The sequence below is a fragment of the Octopus bimaculoides genome, chromosome 14, assembly GCF_046866305.1.
Source record: "Octopus bimaculoides isolate indiv1 chromosome 14, ASM4686630v1, whole genome shotgun sequence".
NCBI lineage: Eukaryota > Metazoa > Mollusca > Cephalopoda > Octopoda > Octopodidae > Octopus > Octopus bimaculoides.
Genome location: NC_142941.1, coordinates 630,556 through 650,154, shown reverse-complemented (window position 1 = coordinate 650,154; position 19,599 = coordinate 630,556). Strand labels below are relative to the sequence as shown.

The 19,599-nt window shown below is 40.3% G+C and overlaps 1 protein-coding gene across 2 annotated transcripts; it reads right to left on the bottom strand.

The window, feature by feature from the left end:
- Positions 1 to 1,735: 1,735 nt before the first annotated feature.
- LOC106870473 (ras-related protein Rab-24) lies at positions 1,736 to 19,293 on the bottom strand. Of its 2 annotated transcripts, XM_014916576.3 has the most exons (9): positions 18,155 to 19,275; positions 13,414 to 13,882; positions 13,147 to 13,215; positions 12,782 to 12,928; positions 9,979 to 10,078; positions 9,122 to 9,172; positions 7,420 to 7,494; positions 6,378 to 6,413; positions 1,736 to 3,119 (listed from the first exon to the last, which is right to left on the bottom strand). In XM_014916576.3, exons 2-9 carry the CDS (start codon positions 13,534 to 13,536, stop codon positions 3,043 to 3,045), a joined length of 678 nt encoding a protein of 225 aa, XP_014772062.1. In that variant the 5' UTR covers positions 13,537 to 13,882; positions 18,155 to 19,275; the 3' UTR covers positions 1,736 to 3,042. The 2 variants fall into 2 exon arrangements, with proteins under 2 accessions (XP_014772062.1, XP_014772063.1); XM_014916577.3 differs by lacking the exon at positions 6,378 to 6,413 and having other exon boundaries at positions 18,155 to 19,293.
- Positions 19,294 to 19,599: the final 306 nt, after the last annotated feature.

Genomic DNA, 19,599 nt, shown 5'->3' with positions numbered 1-19,599 from the left:
GTGATGATAATGAAACAAAAGGAGTTAATATAACATTTCTGGGAAGGAAGAGTTACCTCCCTTGGTACACTGTAGGTTGTACCTGCAGATGGGTCTGCCATTTTCTTGTCTGAAAATGGAGAAGACCTCGTTGCCAAGATGTATTTTCTGTCACGAGGATTTTGACTAATAGTTTCAGCTTTTTTCTTCAGGAAGGCATCTTGATCAAGCAAATTTTTTAGAATTATTCTCCTTTCAGCCAAAGAAATTTTGCACCACCAACTTCTGTTCAGATGCGTCCCAGGTTGTTCCAGCAGTTTCCAATTAATTTTGTACAGAAACCATTCCACTTTTAATTGTCATATACAGCTGGTTAATGTTGTAATGCGGTGCCTTACTTGGATTCTCTAAGTTGTTAGATTTAAGGGGAAATACAGCACATAGTGGTAGTTGTTGGGTTTAGTAGGGAGATCATCATCATCATCATCATCATCGTTTAACGTCCGCTTTCCATGCTAGCATGGGTTGGACGATTTGACTGAGGACTGGTGAAACCGGATGGCAACACCAGGCTCCAGTCTGATTTGGCAGAGTTTCTACAGCTGGATGCCCTTCCTAACGCCAACCACTCAGAGAGTGTAGTGGGTGCTTTTACGTGTCACCCGCACGAAAACGGCCACGCTCGAAATGGTGTCTTTTATGTGCCACCCGCACAAGCCAGTCCAGGGGCACTGGCAACGATCTCGCTCGAAAATCCTACAGGAGCCAGTCAGGCGGTACTGGCAACGGCCACGCTCAAAATGGTGCATCTCATGTGCCACCCGCACAAGAACCAGTCCAGGGGCACTGGCAACGATCTTACTTGGCTTGCCGGGTCTTCTCACGCACAGCCCATTTCCAAAGGTCTCGGTCCGTAGTCATCGCCTCGGTGAGGCCCAATGTACGAAGGTCTTGCCTCACCACCTCAGCCCAGGTCTTCCTGGGCCTACCTCTTCCACGGGTTCCCTCAACTGTTAGGGTGTGGCACTTTTTCACGCAGCTATCCTCCTCCATTCTCACCACATGTCCATACCAGCGCAATCGTCTCTCTTGCACGCCACAACTGATGCTTCTAATGTTCAGCTTTTCTCTCAAGATACTTACACTCTGACGGGTATTCACATTGACATTACACATCCAACGGAGCATACTGGCTTCATTCCTTGCGAGCTTACGTATGTCCTCAGCAGTTACAGCCCATGTTTCACTGCCATGTAGCATGGTTGTTCGTACGCATGCGTCATACAGTCTGCCTTTTACTCTGAGTGAGAGTCCCTTTGTCGCCAGCAGGGGTAAGAGCTCTCTAAACTTTGCCCAGGCTATTCTTATTCTAGCAGCTACACTTTCAGCGCACCCACCCCCACTACTAACTTGGTCGCCCAGATAGCGGAAGCTATCGACTACCTCTAGTTTTTCACCCTGGAATGAGATAGAAGTTGTTTCCTGTTTGTTTGCAGTCTTTATTGCACCTGAACATCTGCCACAAACAAAAACTAACTTGCTAGTTAACCTGCCTTTGATGTTGCTGCACCTCTTATGTGTCCATAGCTTGCACCGGGTACATCTTATAGAGTTACTACCTACTCCTTTTCTACATACTGAGCAGGGCCATCTACCTGAAGGGGTTTGTGTTTTATCTACCTTCCTACTTATTAGGATTTTGGTTTTAGCTAGGTTGTGAGATGAAAAAAGAAGAAGAGACTCTGACATCATCAGATTTCAAGTATTCAAAGTTTTTATTAATCAGAAATTATAGAGATTTATATTTTTACTGGTTTCAATCAATGGACTGTGGCTACACTGGGGCAATGCCTTTAAGGGTTTTTTATTAGTCAATGATATTCACTCCACGACATTATTTCAGTCAAATCCATATTTTATTAATCTTTAATGAATTTGATTTAGCATTTGAAATGAAGGAAAATAACTTCAGACATCACCTCAATACCACCATACTGTCACACACACCTTTTCTTCCATCAAATTCCATCCACAAAATATTAATTTAAACATTTCAGATTACATGTGTCTTTAAAGAAGTTACTCAGATTGTAATTAGTCTATTTAGTAATAAACTTAATTATGATCAGTTTGTGAGTTAATTAAAGTTTTGTCAATTATTGCTTAATTGATATTTGAGTGGATCTGTTTGCAATTGTTTCATAAAATGTTTATCAAACAACACTTGGACAAATTTTTATAGTCACACATACATACACATAAATATACACACAGATATACATATCTAAATGTGTATATGCACATACATCATAATTTATCAGTAACCTGCAAGTCATTAGCCTCTTCCACAGACACACACGATAATTTATCATATGTGCTGCAGTCATTAGTGACTCTGGTGTTGCCCATTGTATCACAAAAACGATCAATTCACCTTCCCACAATGCATTAAACCCCAGACCAAACTGATAGTGACCACTGGTCAAATACCTGACCAACGTCCTTGGTTCAACTGACAGGATGATGTAAATTATTAGCTCAATGTTTTGGGTATATCAGTGCCCTAGTATGGCCACAACTGGATGACTGAAACCAATAAGAGAATTATTTCAACAGTTGTCTTACAATCACAACTGTTACATCTTGTAACCAACCCCTCCCCTGCCCTGTTTGACCAAAGTTAATCAATATATCACGTAATCACAGTCAAAATATTGATTGGTAAAATTCTCTTTACAAAATGTCAGAAAGAAATAAAGGAGTTGTATTTTTTTTGTTTTTTTTTTTGCTTGAACGTGAGAAGAGAAAGAAGTGTAGGGGCCACGACTGTTTTGATGGTCCCAGAGACTGGGGCAAGGAGTTATTGGCAACTGGCCCGAATATTTACGACAGAGTGGACTCTGTCCAAGGCACCCAACGGCCTGGAGGTGGTGTTACTGTGGGTGAGTCTACCCCTCAAAGTATAGGAACGGTTAACAGAAAAATGCAAGACGGTTGGTTGTCCAAGGTAATAGCCATTGTTCAGCTGGAATAGCCAGTGGTCAGGTGGTGAATATTGTGAGGTCAAGAGGTCAAGCAACACTTGTATTTTTCTTTATCCTGCAAATGGTAGTTGTTTAATCTGATAGAGTGGGTAGAATCTGGCAGGAAGAGAGAAATTTAGAGTTAGTGATGAGAACATAGCAATATGGAAAGACAGACAGACAGAAAAACTGTGGATGTAATTACTTACACCTGTGTTCAAATCTCACCAAGGTTGACTTAGCATTCCGTCCATACAGCATCACTAAAATACCAGACATATACTGAGGTCACTCCAACTGACTTTACTCCCCCCTGCCCCCCCCCCCACACTTCATTTCAAAGTCAAAAGCCATTAACCCTGGATTGTTTTATTAACTTAGATCAAATCCTGCCACAGCTGATGTTTATTCTTTCCCCACTCGGGGTTCAATGTAGAAGTAAATAGCAGTAATATAATGTGGCACAATTCTACAACCTCCACCTACAAACGTGGCACAGTGCCAGTGGTGGACTCTTTTGTCTTCAACAGAATTATCACCTCACTCAATTAACAGGCAAGTGGCTGAGTACTCCACAGATGTATACTCCAGTAGAATCAATATGACATAATTTTCTATATTGTTTATTAAGGGTGGTTGGGTAGCACAGAGAGTAGATCTGTGTTGACAATCATCCTTTTACATTCTAACTGTCATTCCTCTGGGTTTGATGAAGTAAGGACCAACCTAGTAATGCCAATGTCAATTTGTGCTAGGCCTCACTACAGACACTCCATTAATTATAGAATTTCTCTGGCATTGTTCTAACAATTAAGTTTTCCAAAGTTATTAATACCTGAGGTCCTTGTTGTACCCCACAGGGATTCTATGACTGCTGGCTTTAGCACCCCCACCCACCCACCCACCCAAAGTCCACCCCTAAAAACACAGTAGTTTGAGACACCCAGCCAAACTTATCATTTCAAGAAACCAGAAACACCCCTATCAGTTGGTAATAATCTCCTCAGTACTTAACAGGGGTCCATAAAAACACTGGTTCTCCCTCAAAATGGTGGACTAACAGAATTGGTAGAGCACTGAATAAAATATCTGGTGGTATTTTATTCTGGCTTTTTATGTTCAGAGTTCAAATCTTGCTGAGGTCAACTTTGCCTTTCATAAGTTCAGCACTGGGGGGGGGGGGGGGGTCAATGTAATCGATTTATCCCCACTTCTAAAACTGCTGGCCTTGTGCTAAAATTTGAAACCATTAAAGGCAGCAAAATTGGCAGAATTGTTATCATGTCGGACTAACTGCTTAGTGGCATTTTATCAATATTTACATTCTGAATTCAAATTCTACTGAGGTCAACTTTGGCCTTTGAGGTTGATGAAATAAGTACCAACTGCATATTGGGGATCAATGTAATCAACTAGAACACCTCCCCCCCACCCAAATTTCAGGCCTACTGCCTTTAGTAGAAAGAATTATCATTATTATTAATTGAGAGCAGCACACGCCGTCAAAGTTTAATTTTGTATTCTTTATATACATTTGTTTTTCACACATGTATTGTGTGATATTCTAACATCTTCGCACTGTGTGTGTGTGTGTGTGGTTTTATGTATATATATGTAATATATATGATGTACAATCACTTGAAGTAAACAATTCATTACTGTAACACCAACAACAACAACAATAGAGATGTGATAACATTAAATCAGAAACACAGACAGATCAATAACACCAATCAATAACACCATTTAGAAGTGCACAATGACAGGCTAAACCAAGTGATGTTAACACCATGCATGACAGACTAAACTAACCAATCAATATATAACCATTGCTTGATGTGTAATGTCTGTTGAATGTATACAACTATTTATACACATACATACATGTGTGTGTGTGTTTGCATGTATGTTATTATTATTATTATTATTATTATTATTAAAGTGGCAAATTGGCAGAATTGTAACTGTGCCAGACAAAATGCTTCATAGTATTTCTTACAATTCTATGTTCTAACTTCAAATGCCACCAACACTGATTTTGCCTTTCATTCGTTTGGGGTCCAAAGTACCAGTTGCACACTGGGGTCAATGTAATTGACTAGCCACCCCCAAGAATTTCGGTCCATGTGCCTATAATAACAAAACAACTCCAGAAACAAAGAAAAACATTTTCATCATAACATTAATGTTATCAATAAGAATAATCCCTCTCATATTAGTAGAAAGGATTATTATTATTATTATTATTATTATTATTAATTTCAACAACACGATATGAAATTCATCTACCCAGGGTTTCCTGGCTGAAATATTAAATTTATTTCACCATTTCTCAAACGGGTAATGTGAACATGGTGGTTTAGCAATTCTGTGTATACATAGTTGTATATGAGCTGAGAGTGATATGCAACTATATACACTCACTTAACTAATGTGGCATGCTCAAACAATTGTGAAGATCTCTTTATATGAAACCATTGGTAGACTTGTTTGCCCACAAATGAAGTAAATACACACAACTATATATATATATATATATAGAGAGAGAGAGAGATAAAACTTATTTGGAAGAGGGTGCATGATGTTCAATCATATAATAATATAAATAATATATATATATATATATATATATATAAATTTAGTAAATGGAGTAAAACGCATATGTTAACTGCATACTTGGAAATAAAAGTATGCAGTTAACATATACGTTTTACTCCATTCACTAAATTTGTATATTTACTCAAGTACCCAAAATAACAAGGAGTTTCTACCTCATAAACAGGAGTTACACCACAGTCATTTTGTGATCTTTGCTACCCTGGTATCTATTAACCAATTTATTTTGTCTGAGTTATTTATTAACTAGGAGAAAATAAATACATATAATAATATGTATATATATATATATATATATATGTGCATATATACATACATATATGTACATATAATGTTAACAAGTGGTTATTACTATCAAAAAGTTCAGTTACAAAAGTGAATACAATAAGTGGTGCCCACTTTATACATGTACACATACAATACATGTATAAACTTATACAGTTGCATTATATATATACATACATACAAACATATACATATATATATATATATATATACAAAGCATATCACACAATTTTGTAGTAAGCACATAGTGTTGAGAGAGTTTAAAGCTACAGGTTTGTCTATTCTGTTGCCATTCCAAATGAAAAAGACATACTCGTGCCTCACATGACCAACATAACATGCAATGATACTGCAAAGCTGTTACCACTAAGGTGCAGTGTAGCCAGGAGAGGGACAAGGCCGTAGCCAGAAAGCAATGTTAACAATAAGAAGCAGTTGTGACACACAGAAAGACATCATTACAGTTGAGCTCACCACTTGAGTCATCATCACTGTTACCGTATTCAGCTCCTGAGAAGTAGCGGGAGACAATAGTAAAATATTTAGAGTTAGACATTGGACATTGGGGAAATTCGACTTCACAACATTTATTTACAATTTTTCAAGGGTCTTTGAGAAGAAAAGGAAAAAAGAAAAAAATTCAAAATCAGATCTTTTGTCAATTTTGACAGTGAGTGTTCCAGCTGTTTAACAAGTCACTAAGTTAGGAATGGCATCCAGCCATAGAAACCAGACAACTGGAGTTTGGACAACTCTCAACTGGCCAGTTCCATATCAAACCATCCAACCCATACCAGCATGGAAAGTGGATGTTAAACAATGATGAGATGCTTCATCCAAATGTGATTTTTGTATCAGAATTTTCCTGTTTGACAAATTTCTAACAGAAAATTCCTTACATGTTTATGTAACATGTAAATCTTTGTAATTCCAATTAGCAAATGAAACATGTGTAATGGAGAATAAATAATACCGAAAAATTTCCACTTTCCTGTTTTTGTTTTATACATAATGGACTTCTTTCAGTTTTTGTATATTAAATCCATTTGTGAGGCTTTGATTGGCCCAGGGCTATAGAAGAAGACACTTGTTCATAGGTGCAATACGGTGGGACTGAACTCAAGATCACATGGTTGGGAAACAAGCTTCTTAACCACACAATCGTGTGTGTGTGTGTACGTGCATTATAGTTGCCTTCTTAAGACATACTCTGCTCCACATCTGTAGTGTATACTTAGGAGAGGGAATGCAGCAGCAGCAAGAGTATCAGTGAGGTGAGGGTTTCAAATAACGCTTTGGTACATTTAGAATCTCTCTGCGATGCTTCTATTTATCCATCTCAACGAAAGTGGAAGACATCAAGTCTCTAACTCTGTGAATTGTAGATTGCCAAATGTCACTGCTAGACAGGTGGACACACAAACATATTCTATATAGGGTAAAGGTCTCAGGTGTCCCAAATAGACAAGTAGACACATTCACCCACACATACCCCGTCCCCCCCACAGTAACTCACCTCGTGACAAAGCTATTGTTTTATTCTTCTTCCACAATTGGATGTAATCTTCAGCGATTCTCAGAAATAATTCCTCTGAAGCAAAACAAAAGAAACAGCTTTGAGGTTTACACAACATTGGGGGATACTCATCATCATCATCCTTTAACATCTGCTTTCCATGCTGGCATGGGTCGGACAGTTTGACCGGGGCTGGCAAGGCTGGAGGGCTGCCTGGGCTCTGCGTCTGTTTTGACTTGGTTTCCCTGGCTGGATACCATTCCTAATGCCAAGACCACTCTGTTGAGTGGTGGGTGATAGGAAGGGCATCCAGCCAGGGAAACCATACCAAGACAGACAAAAGATCCTGACCTTGCCAGTTCCACTCAAACTGTCCAACCCATGCCAGCATGGAAAGTGAACATTAAATGATGATGATGATGATATATGTCATGTGATGATGTGATGCAGTGTGGTGGCATGTGATGATGATGATGATGATGATGTGATGTAATGATTTAATGTGGTGACAATGTGGTATGAAAGAGAGAGAGAGAGAGAGAGGTGATATCACTCCCTTGGCCATAACTACTATCACCCACCATATACATACATACATATATATATATATCTAAGATAAAATATATGCGTGTGTGAAGGCTTGTAGCCAGTGGTTGGGGTATTGCACTTGTGATTGCTAGGTCATGGGCTTGATTTCTGGACTGGACAACGTCTTGAGCAAAACACTCCATTTCATGTTGCTCCAGTCTGCTCAGCTGTAAATGGGTCACCCTGTGACAGGCCAGCCTTCCAATCAGGGGGTATGTTGGCCTGCCCACCGAACCAGTGGGGTGGCATTGTTGAAAGCTAAAATGATGCAAAGCACATTGTGACGAGTGATGTATAACAACAGCTGATAGTCTGGTCGATACCATGATACAGTATATATATATATATATAGCCCTCCCTACTGAAAAAGAGACAATCTCAACGGATGTTATTTACAACCACTCTACTAACGTCAGTTACTCTAAAATAAACCTTCAAAACCCTTGTCTTATTGGTTGATGTAAGGACCTAGTTTTGGTCAGTCTCAGACCCCTTTAGTTGAGAGTGTCACCAAAGCATACCCAACCAATACAGAAGGAGCTGAAACACTTGTTTGTTATAGAGTGCTACCACTACTTACCCTGGTAGGGGTATGTGTCTTTATATGTTTGTTCAACATGCTACAAATAACCGCCAAAGCTGCCTAAAATCGACCTCTAGCATCATCTCAGAAGTGGAAGGGAACATTGGATAATGTAGTCCAAGACAGACTGTCACAAAATACGATGGCATGGTCATGGATGGAATTATTTTAGGCCTAATCTGTAGCTAAATAACAAGCGTCTGAAAATAAACCAATGATGAAGTCTCTATGCAGTCACCTTAGATGCTAGAAACAGCAGCCAAATTTCCTTCAAATGACACTCTACAATTTTAAAAACAAGGAGGACACATTGGATAATGTAGTCCAAGATACATTACACTAAGAAGTAAACAAAACGTGATAGGCATGGTGAGAGTGTCCTTGATCAACCAGGACTGACCTGGGGCTAAACAACAACAGTCAAGTAGCCTACCCACAGTGCTTTATTTTGTAACTATAGCAACAATAGAAATATGCCTGGTAACCATAGCAACAACAGTTCTATCTAGTAACCATAACAACAATACTTACTAATATTTTCTCCGGTTTTACTTGATGTTTCAAACACTTCAGCAGAGAAATCTGGTTGGAGAGAGAAATAGAGAATTCTGGGTAATATACATCCACCTGAGATTGGGGTGGGGGTTTGGGGTTGGGGTTGGGGGGGGGGGGGGTGCTGATTGTTGAAGGAGATTGTTTTGCAATACTGCAATCCTGAGTTCAATTCCACAGCATTGCCTCAGGTTGACCAAAGGTTTGAGGCTAAAGGTTTGGCAGGCAGAAACTGTGTGCAAAGCCAGACGCACGGAGTATAGTCGGCGGGAGGGAGTCACCTTGCCACACAGTGTTACCCTTATTCTGCCAAAGGATTGTATAAAGGAGACATGTGACTGTGGAATACTCAACCACAAGATGCACTGCAGTTAATAATGATAATAACAATGGCTTCAAATTTTAGCACAAAGCCAGCAAGTTCAGGGGAGAGTGCCAGTCAATTAAATCGAACCCAGTGTGCAACTGGTACTTATTTTATTGACCCAGAAAGAATGAAAGGCAAAGCTGACCTCAGCAGAATTTGAACTCAGAGCGTAAAGGTATATGAAATGTCGCTATGCATTTTGCCCAGCGTGCAAATGATTCTCAATAAAAAGGGTTTCACATATGGGCACGAGGTTAGTAATTTTGCGGGAAGGGGTAAATCAATTACATTGACCCCAGTGTGCAACTGGTACTTATTTTATTGACCCCGAAAGGATGAAAGGCAAATTTGAACTCAGAATGTAAAGGCAGACAAAATGTCGCATTTGGTTTGGTGGGGTCGGGGTAGGGCTCCTGCCAACCCACTGCCTTAAACAACATCAACAACAATTCAAATAGAAGAAACTTACTGTCCCCTAGAGCTTCTGCATCTCCTCGCTGGACCTTTTGGGGACAAGGTTGTGTTTGAAGAAGGTCCTTTTTGGTACCACACAAATACAGCCTGCAGTCCTGCAAATAAGTGACACATGTTGAAACAAGGGACAAAGACTGACTGCAACTAAGGAGTCTGTTAAGTGGAAGGACTTGCTCAAGAACTTATTAAAATGTGTGTTGTCACTTTTCTGGTGTGTGTATGAGTAGACAAACAGACAGACAAACTTATAGGCTACAATTACAGAAGAAATTTGAAAGACATAAACACTGAAATACAATATAGAATCATCATCATCATCAAATGTTTTAAATCTGGGTTTTGTCCCGATTAACAGGAGTGGTCGGATCCACCTCAATGCCATAGCAACCACCTTCACACCTTCTTGCCCAGTTTTGGTGTCCTCCTTTTACAAACCAACCCTCCCAATCTCCTCCTCCTTCCCACCTTTACATAATATGATACGACTTCTCGTCGTCACTGTTATCTCTGAACTATTACAATATCAAATGTTCCTGATCTTCTCTGATTACTCTCCAACTGTGTATCTTCAACAAACACTCCACAATATCTCGATTCAATAATTCCTACGACCTCTACACTACATGACACTCTTCTCAGACTGTTCTGTGCCTGCTCATTTATACTAACTAGTATAGTTCACTCAGCCAATGACGGGGGTGTACAGACTCCCCATACAACATAGCATAACATGTAAAGGCAGTGATCCCTGTGGTAATACCTCCCCCACCCTCAACATATGCCAGTAGAGAGAGCAGGTGTAAAATAATGGCACACACACACACATCAACATCATTGTTTAACGCCTGTTTTGCATGCTGGCATGAGTAGGACAGTCTGACAGGAGCTGGCCAGTCAGGGAGCTGACCAGACCCTGGTTGTCTGTTTTGGCAGGGTTTCTGCAGCTGGATGCCTTTCCTTATGCCAACCACTGAACAGAGTGTGCTGGGTGCTTTTAATGTGCCACTAGCATGGATGCATTTATACAGCATCAGCAGCAGGAGTACATTTTATGTGGCACTGATACCTGTAAAGGACATGCCTGTATGTAGGGATGGCCACGATTTTCCTTAGCTTGACATGCCTTCTCAAGAGCAGCAAATCGCCACAACTCCCAGTCCCCAACAAGTGAAAATAAGCTAAAAGAAACAAATGGCGTGTATTTGAACCATAAAGATGAATAATGGTATATTAAATAAGCTATAATGGGCAAACCTGATGAAGGCTATACAAAGAGACAGAAATTAAACACAGCATATACATCATCATCATCATCATCATCGTTTAACGTCCGCTTTCCATGCTAGCATGGGTTGGACGATTTAACTGAGGACTGGTGCAACCGGATGGCTACACCAGGCTCCAATCTAATTTGGCAGAGTTTCTACAGCTGGATGCCCTTCCTAACGCCAACCACTCATAGAGTGTAGTGGGTGCTTTTACGCGTCACCCGCACGAAAACGGCCATGCTCGAAATGGTGTCTTTTATGTGCCACCCGCACAAGAGCCAGTCCAGGGGCACTGGCAACGATCTCGCTCGAAAACCCTACAAGGCCAGTCAGGCGGTACTGGCAACGGTCACGCTCAGGATGGTACATCTTATGTGCCACCCGCACAAGAGCCAGTCCAGGGGCACTGGCAACGATCTCACTTGGCTTGCCGGGTCTTCTCATGCACAGCACATTTCCAAAGGTCTCAGTCAGTAGTCATCGCCTCGGTGAGGCCCAATGTTCGAAGGTCTTGCCTCACCACCTCAGCCCAGGTCTTCCTGGGCCTACCTCTTCCACGGGTTCCCTCAACTGTTAGGGAGTGGCACTTTTTCACGCAGCTATCCTCATTCATTCTCACCACATGTCCAAACCAGCGCAATCGTCTCTCTTGCACACCACTACTGACACTTCTTATGTTCAGCTTTTCTCTCAAGATACTTACACTCTGACGGGTATGCACATTTACATTACACATCCAGCGGAGCATACTGGCTTCATTCCTTGCGAGCTTATGCATGTCCTCAGCAGTCACAGCCCATGTTTCACTGCCATGTAGCATGGCTGTTCGTACACATGCATCATACAGTCTGCCTTTTACCCTGAGTGAGAGTCCCTTTGTCGCCAGCAGAGGTAAGAGCTCTCTAAACTTGGCCCAGGCTATTCTTATTCTCGCAGCTACACTTTCAGCGCACCCACCCCCACTACTAACTTGGTCACCCAGATAGCGGAAGCTATCGACTACCTCTAGTTTTTCTCCCTGGAATGAGATAGAAGTTGTTTCCTGTTTGTTTACAGTGTTTATTGCACCTGAACATCTGCCACATACAAAAACTAACTTTGTAGTTAATCTGCCTTTGATGTTGCTGCACCTCTTATGTGTCCATAGCTTGCACCGGGTACATCTTATAGAGTTACTACCTACTCCTTTACTGCATACTGAGCAGGGCCATCTACCTGAAGGGGTTTGTGTTTTATCTACCTTCCTACTTATTAGGATTTTGGTTTTTGCTAGGTTGACTCTAAGGCCCTTCGATCCTAGTCCTTGCTTCCACACCTTATATATATATATATATATATATATATATAAGAGAGAGAGAGAGAGAGAGAGAGAGAGAGAGAGAGAGAGAGAGAGAGAGAGAGAGAGAGATAGAGAGAGAGAGAGAGAGAGGGAGAGAGAGAGAGAGAGAGAGAGAGAGAGAGAGCCATACACCATACAGAAAATGCAAGACACACAGACAGAAAGAATCAATACCAAAATTTCTGACAAACCGATTCATTATTCTTCAGTTCCTCAATCCAAAACTTGGCTCGTTCCAATGTATTTTTATCTGACAAATCATAACACACAATCGCTGCTCCAGCATCTCGGTAGTAGATGCGACTTAGTGATGCATATCTTTCACTACCAGCTGTGTCCTGGGGGAGAGAGAGAGAGATGATAATCAATGAGGTAAAGTGACACAGTGTGAGTATACAATCAGGTGTAAGGGTGTAGGGTATACAGTGAGGTAACTGTGTGGGTGGGTGGGTAGGAAGCCAATGCATTTATGTGGAACCTTCAACTGTGAGTTCCACCCCCACACCTCTACAGGAGCCCTTATATTGCCATGGTAATGTAAGATTAGTTCACTTACCCAGATCCCTAAACGAATGAGTTTCCCACAGACTTCTAGTGTCTTCTGGCCAAAAGCACCACCAATTGTCTGAGGATGAAGAAAATATCAAGAATGTAAAGAAATATGGAAGGGAAAAATGACGGGGGGGGGGGGTTGCTTAGAATATCTTCTGATGACATGAATTAGGGATGATATGGGTGGGTAATCTGTCTAAAAACTTTGATGATGGAGAAGAGGATGATGATGGTGGCAAGCACCTTATACAGTCACTAGAATTATACTTACATTTTGGTAAGGAACTGTGTCTCCAAGATATCTCTCATGTAGATATCTGTCTACTAAACTGGTCTTTCCAACCATGGCTGTCCCTAACAGCACCACTTTGATATCAATTTCTTTACTAGACATCCTTCATATCATCAGTTGATCCTTTTTAATGCAGTGTGACCCTTGGTGGGAGGTGGTGGGGATGGGGGGTTGATAACGTTATGTTTGTGTGTGAGCTGTTGGCTGGGGTTGTGATTGATGCTATAATTTCAATTGTTGTTGTTGTTGTTGCCAATAATAAGAATCCAAGAGAGAGGTGGAATATTGGTTGAGGAGGGGGGGGGATCGTGTGTGAGAGAGAGAGAGAAGCGAATCAGTAGAGCAGCAGTTCAATCTCAGAAGTGGCTGGACTAAAAACCTGGAAGCTTTGATGATATTTGATCCGAGTTAGACATAGCAGGTCACATGTAGTTGCTGGAATATGAGTCTGTAAAGTGAAGCAGAGATGTTACTTATACAGACCCACAGGAAAAGATTATATAAATATTACAACAAAATAACATTGAAGAATGTGTACAATGATTAACAGCCAACATTTTGATGCATGAATACAGACAGCAATTCTACAGAGTAGTGAGACGTGGGCCCCGAATGCACATCTAATGTAAACATCATTTTTCCCTGATGAAGAAGACATTCTCTGAAAATGAATCTTCATTTGTTACTTCAATGAATGAACCCCAGAAATGATCATTGGAATACTTTATTTTCTTCTAACACGTAACCCAAAACTCTTTTTAAGGCCTATTATTTTCTCTATACCATATTTTAATTTAAAAAAAAAAACGTTTTTTTTAATCTATATTCCATTATTATTATGTTTATATATTCATACATCTATATGTCCATGTATATTTTTAGTATTCATATATTTTTATATCTCTAATATATCAATACATGTTTCAGCTTGGATAATTCTTATATTTATCTTAATTAACCCCCCCCCCCACACACACACACACATATAAACATACATAGAGAGGTACTATATCTAAGTCACCAACATAACACAAAGGTACTCTACCTATTCCTCGGCAAAAGAAGCCAGAAGTAACTTTCTCCCCAAACTCTTTACAAAGTTCAGACCAGTTATATGCTGTGTATAAAGCAGAATTCCTCCAATTGTTTTATGTTTGAAGTACAGTCGCTAAAATCATGTTGGCATTCCCATACCAAAGTACAACCAGCTCTGGCAAGTATAATTCTGTATGGAAGGCAAAGATCACAAAAATGGACTGAAGAATAATGAAGAATGTATATTGTGTCTAGAAACCATGGGAACTATGGCAGCAAAAATGAGAGAGGAGCTAGAACACCACCTTTGCCAACCCTGTGTCAACAAAAACCATTTGTTATGAGCTCCATACAACTAAATAGCATGGGACGGCTGCAAGTGCTAAATGTCTTCTGCTCCCCATCAACATTGATAAGCAGCAAAGTGGTGTCCAGAAGTGGTCAATGGAACAATGTTATTTTCTTTGATGAATCATCATTGACTCCGTTTTCCCCACTTTGGAGACAGTCCAAAGAAGGCTTCAGCCCTGACTCTTTGGTCCCTTCCATGAATCATGGAGCTGACTCTGTGATGATTTGGGCAGACGTATCATGGAATTCTCTTGGCTGTTTTGTTATTCTACATGGCAGAGTCAATGCCAAGGATTATCTGAGTATTTTGGCTGACCATGTCCATCCTATGGTACCAAACATTATTCCCTGATGGTAGAACAAGCTTCCAAGATTGACAATGCACTGATTCCCATGGCTAATGTTATTCGGAATTGGTGTGAAGAGCACAAAGATGGAGTAGATCACTTGGATTGGGATTGGCCACCAACAATCTCTGGATCTCAATATAATCAAACATTTAGGATACAATAAGGAGCAGCAAATGAAGAGATGTTTCCCTCCCCTATTATTGCAGAAAGAACTAAAGCAGGCTTTTCGAAAAGAATGGCTGGAAATTTCCCTAACAACCGTCCAGAACTTGAATGAGTGAATTCTTTGATGCCAAAGTTGGACCAACTCCATGTTACTGAATAAAACTTCCATTCAACAAAGAGTTTCCATTATTTTGTCCAACCCTTGTACACACACAGAGTTATTTATCTATATCTAAATATACATTTTTCTATATCTATTTTAAAATACATTTATCTTTATCTCTGTGTGTGTGTATGTGTGTGCGTGCGTGTGTGTGTGTGCGTGTGTGTGCGTGTTGTATTGGAATCATGACTGTACTCTTCTCTTTTCTTTTCAAGGTTTTTTTAAGATCCTATTTTCAAATGAGTCCTTTGTAGTTTATTTGAACAGAGAAATCCCTAAACCCATAACTAACATTTCTAGACATTTATAGTTTCGTCTTCAGGATGAAGTGATGTTGATGTGTTGTTGCCTGTTTATATTAAACAGAATCAATGTAATTGGTGTCAATACTATTGTTACAATTTGAATGGAGTGAATTTGCACTTCATCATTTCCGCATTTATTTTAGTTTGTGATTAGGTATTATCTATAGGTTATTTTAGCATTGCTTCCATCATTAATCATCAATTTTCTGAGCAATATTGTACACCACGAGTTGTCTACAAATGTTTTCTTATCTGCTTTTGTTTTGTATGGCATACTGTAGTTATTGTTCCTTTTTGTAAGTGCATGGTGAGATAACAGGGATTGTTGTGATCAATATAACAGTTGCTTTTTTTTTAACTTCTAGCTAGGAAGGAAGTCAGTGCCCCTGTCCCTTTACAGGGTCTCTGAGATAGGGATGGGATGAGTGGATGCTATCCCTAACTCTGAGACATTAATTGGCATCCTGGCAAAAGTGGGGTCTGCTAAAGGTAGCAAAGGACTAGGTGGTGGTGTTACACCAAATGGCACATTCAATCTACCACCCAGGTAGGCCATGCTGTGATTTGAACTCAGAACACAAAGGGAGAGAATGAATACAAGGTATCACCTTGTTACAGTTCTGTTAAATGATGATGTATTTAGGTTTATTCCTGTGAGTTGTTGAGGAAGATAACATAAAGAGCATCTCACGATAAAGAGATGCTGGAGATATGGAATCAGAAAAACAGGGCCACACTAAATTGGGGTCAAAGAAGAATAAAAAAACAACAACGAAAAACAAAACAAAGACTCCAATGATTTATTGTGGTATACTGAAATTCACCTTGAATTGGGGTCCCCTATAACAGGGGATACAGTGTGTGTGTGTGTGTGTGTGTGTTCACACAAACACATATATTTATATATACTCATGGTATATCTTGTGTGTACAGTTCGATGTTGACTGGTGAGCAAAGAGCTGCATATCGACTATTATTACCCAATCTGCTGCCAGTAAAGTGGTGTAGTTATTATAACTTTGTAGTTTTACTGGTTTATGATATACAGAGCCAATATCAGAGCAAAATGACGATAAACACAAGCATTATGATACACAGATCAAGCATTCGATTTGTGTCAATTGTAATGCAATGAAGTGTTTCCCTGGTGGACTGCTGTGGTTCTGCGTCCAATTGCCCTTGGAACATCCAAATCGAAAGCAAAGAAAATAATCAGAATGGTGAAACGCAAGTAAGGAACAAATGATAGAAATAAACTGTATCTTGTGTTTATCATATATCTCCAGACACACACACACACACATCGTGCTGACTGAAAAGAATGACAAGTCGGACTTTGCTATCGACACATTCGCTCACAAGCAAATGGCCTTTGTCAACCCAATGTCAGGGTAGATGACGACTGCCTGTGCTGTGGGTCCCTGGGTTTGTGGAATCAAGCTCCGGGGCCATGTGGCTGCAAAACAAACTTCCCCACATGGCTAGTCTTATACATAAACACACACACACATGAAGGAGTGTACGTATACAGACTATCGAACGTGGAAAGAAATAAACCCAGAATTTCTCTCTCTCTCTTACACACACACACACACGAAGCAGTCGTAATCTAAACACTCCCGACCTATTTTACCCCTCATACAACCTTTTCCCATCCTGTGACATTTACGAGGGAATCTGGTCGCTCGACATGCAAAACATAGCAACCAAATCTCTCCCAATTCAATTAATTTAAAACGAGGACACATGGCTCTCTTACGTCTGACAAAAATAAAGCTGAAACGGTCACGGTTGGAATAATAATAGGCGTGCCCAATCCTAGTAGACCTAAGGCTGCACACAAACAATAACAAATTATAAAATGTACAAAGTCAGAGATATGACAGAGTCCGAGGAAGTGACTTGAACACAGGTGTGTCTCACCCGTGGTCAATGGACATACAAGAAATAACAGTTCCACTGCAGTCACACCCCTTCGATGATGTAGTCATAGACATACATACGTCTGTATTGGTGTGTGTGTGTAATTAATGTGTGTGTGCGTGTGATGTGTTGTGTGTGTAACATGACGTTAACATACAAATATACAATTCCTCATTGAGTTAATTAAGAAAAATGTTAAACATTATCTAACAGACACATATATAGTAGTGTGTGTATATAAATGTATATATACATCGGTATAAATCGATGTAGACGAAGGGTGTGTATGTATGACCCCAGAAGATAGACAAAACCCTTTAAAGAAGAACCTTAACAATATAACATGATAATAGAGAGGGATTAATGTATGGACGGGACCGAGAGAAATGTTATCTGAGGTTTATAATGAAATATCAGCAGTTTCTCACCTCCAGTGTGGTTTTTCTCCCTGTTTCTTCCTAATCGTCAACGATCGGTTCAAATCAGTCCATGTTGACGACTAACTGTGAGGGTTGAACAGAATCTCACTCTGATAATACTTCGCTACAAACCACAACTGGTTCGTCTGACTGCTCCACTCCTCAGATGAACAGTCATTTTGGTATGAGTAACGTGAGAACAAATGAGTCACAGTACAGTTCCGCTCGCACAAACACAAACTCACGTGTGTGTGTGTGTGTGTGTGTGTGTTGGGTGGGGCGATCCTAGGCTAGAGTGAACGATTCTAAGCCCAACTTACACCGCACAGGCATCGAAACTCTGACCTCTGAATTGAGAAACAAAATCATGATTGCAAACTAAAACTCTTAATCTTTTCAGTCATGTTAAAATGTATACACACGCCCGTGTGTATGTGTATACGCACGCACACACACACACACACATAAAGTTTGTGCCAGAAAACAAAGAAAAACAAAGTCACAAACTAGAACAATAACAAAGTCTCAGACAAAACAACACAACACACATACGCAAACATACACACACAACACACATTTACACATGTATACATACACATTCACACACACATATATATACAAATACACACACATTCCAGTAGGGGTATCAAACCCAAAGACTCCCCTCAGTAGCCATGGAAACAACTGCAGGTTATGATCAGGTGGCACTGGCAAGGCAACCCCTGATGAGTTGGCATTTTGGGGTCACTGACCCCATCACTCATGGTTTGAATCAGGAGAGCTATGGGGTCACCATTCTCTCAGAGTCTGCCAGACATGTAATGCCCTTTCCTCATCTCATAGAAAATGTACCTGATGTCCTCATCTACACACATCTGGTTGTGGATCCTGTCACCTTTCATCTGCTTTATTGACCCACTAGCTTGCCATTAATGAATGTCCTGGTCCTTGTCGATAAACTTGGCCATCCTGCTGATATTATTATTTTTTTTTTTCCTGAGAATAGTCCAGAGATAGCATGACTCTCATCAGCAGAACACGGACTCCTTCCAAACTCTCAACACAAATCACCCAGCTCTGCTAAAGAAACTATATCACAAGTATGTTCACAGTTTGCTTGTTTAAGATTAAATAGGCGCATATTGACTTTTATGCCTGTTTCCTACAAGGAATCACATGACCTTGTTACACGTTGACCTAGTTGCAGGCTATCCATCCCATCATGTGACAGACTAGCTGAGTGAGGAAAAATTATACCTGTCTGTTGGGAGCCTACCATCAGCTATATGACAAAACGTTTCTTGCTATTTCCTTAGTGAGGTAGGTTTGCATGGTTGAGTTCGGACCTCAGCTAACCTTTGATGCATATGTCTGTTCCTGTCCTCTAGCAGAAGTTATGTCTCGTATTTGTTTTTCCTGTTCTATCAAGCATATACCATCACTATGTACCAACT

Excerpts from the sequence above, each read along its gene's own strand:
- LOC106870473 (XM_014916576.3), bottom strand. The coding sequence starts at position 13,536 with ATGTCTAGTAAAGAAATTGATATCAAAGTGGTGCTGTTAGGGACAGCC. Across the intron at positions 10,079-12,781 it reads AACTGAAGAATAATGAATCG|GACTGCAGGCTGTATTTGTG; the intron begins GTTTGTCAGAAA and ends ACTTATTTGCAG. Across the intron at positions 9,173-9,978 it reads TGCAGAAGCTCTAGGGGACA|ATTTCTCTGCTGAAGTGTTT; the intron begins GTAAGTTTCTTC and ends CTCTCCAACCAG.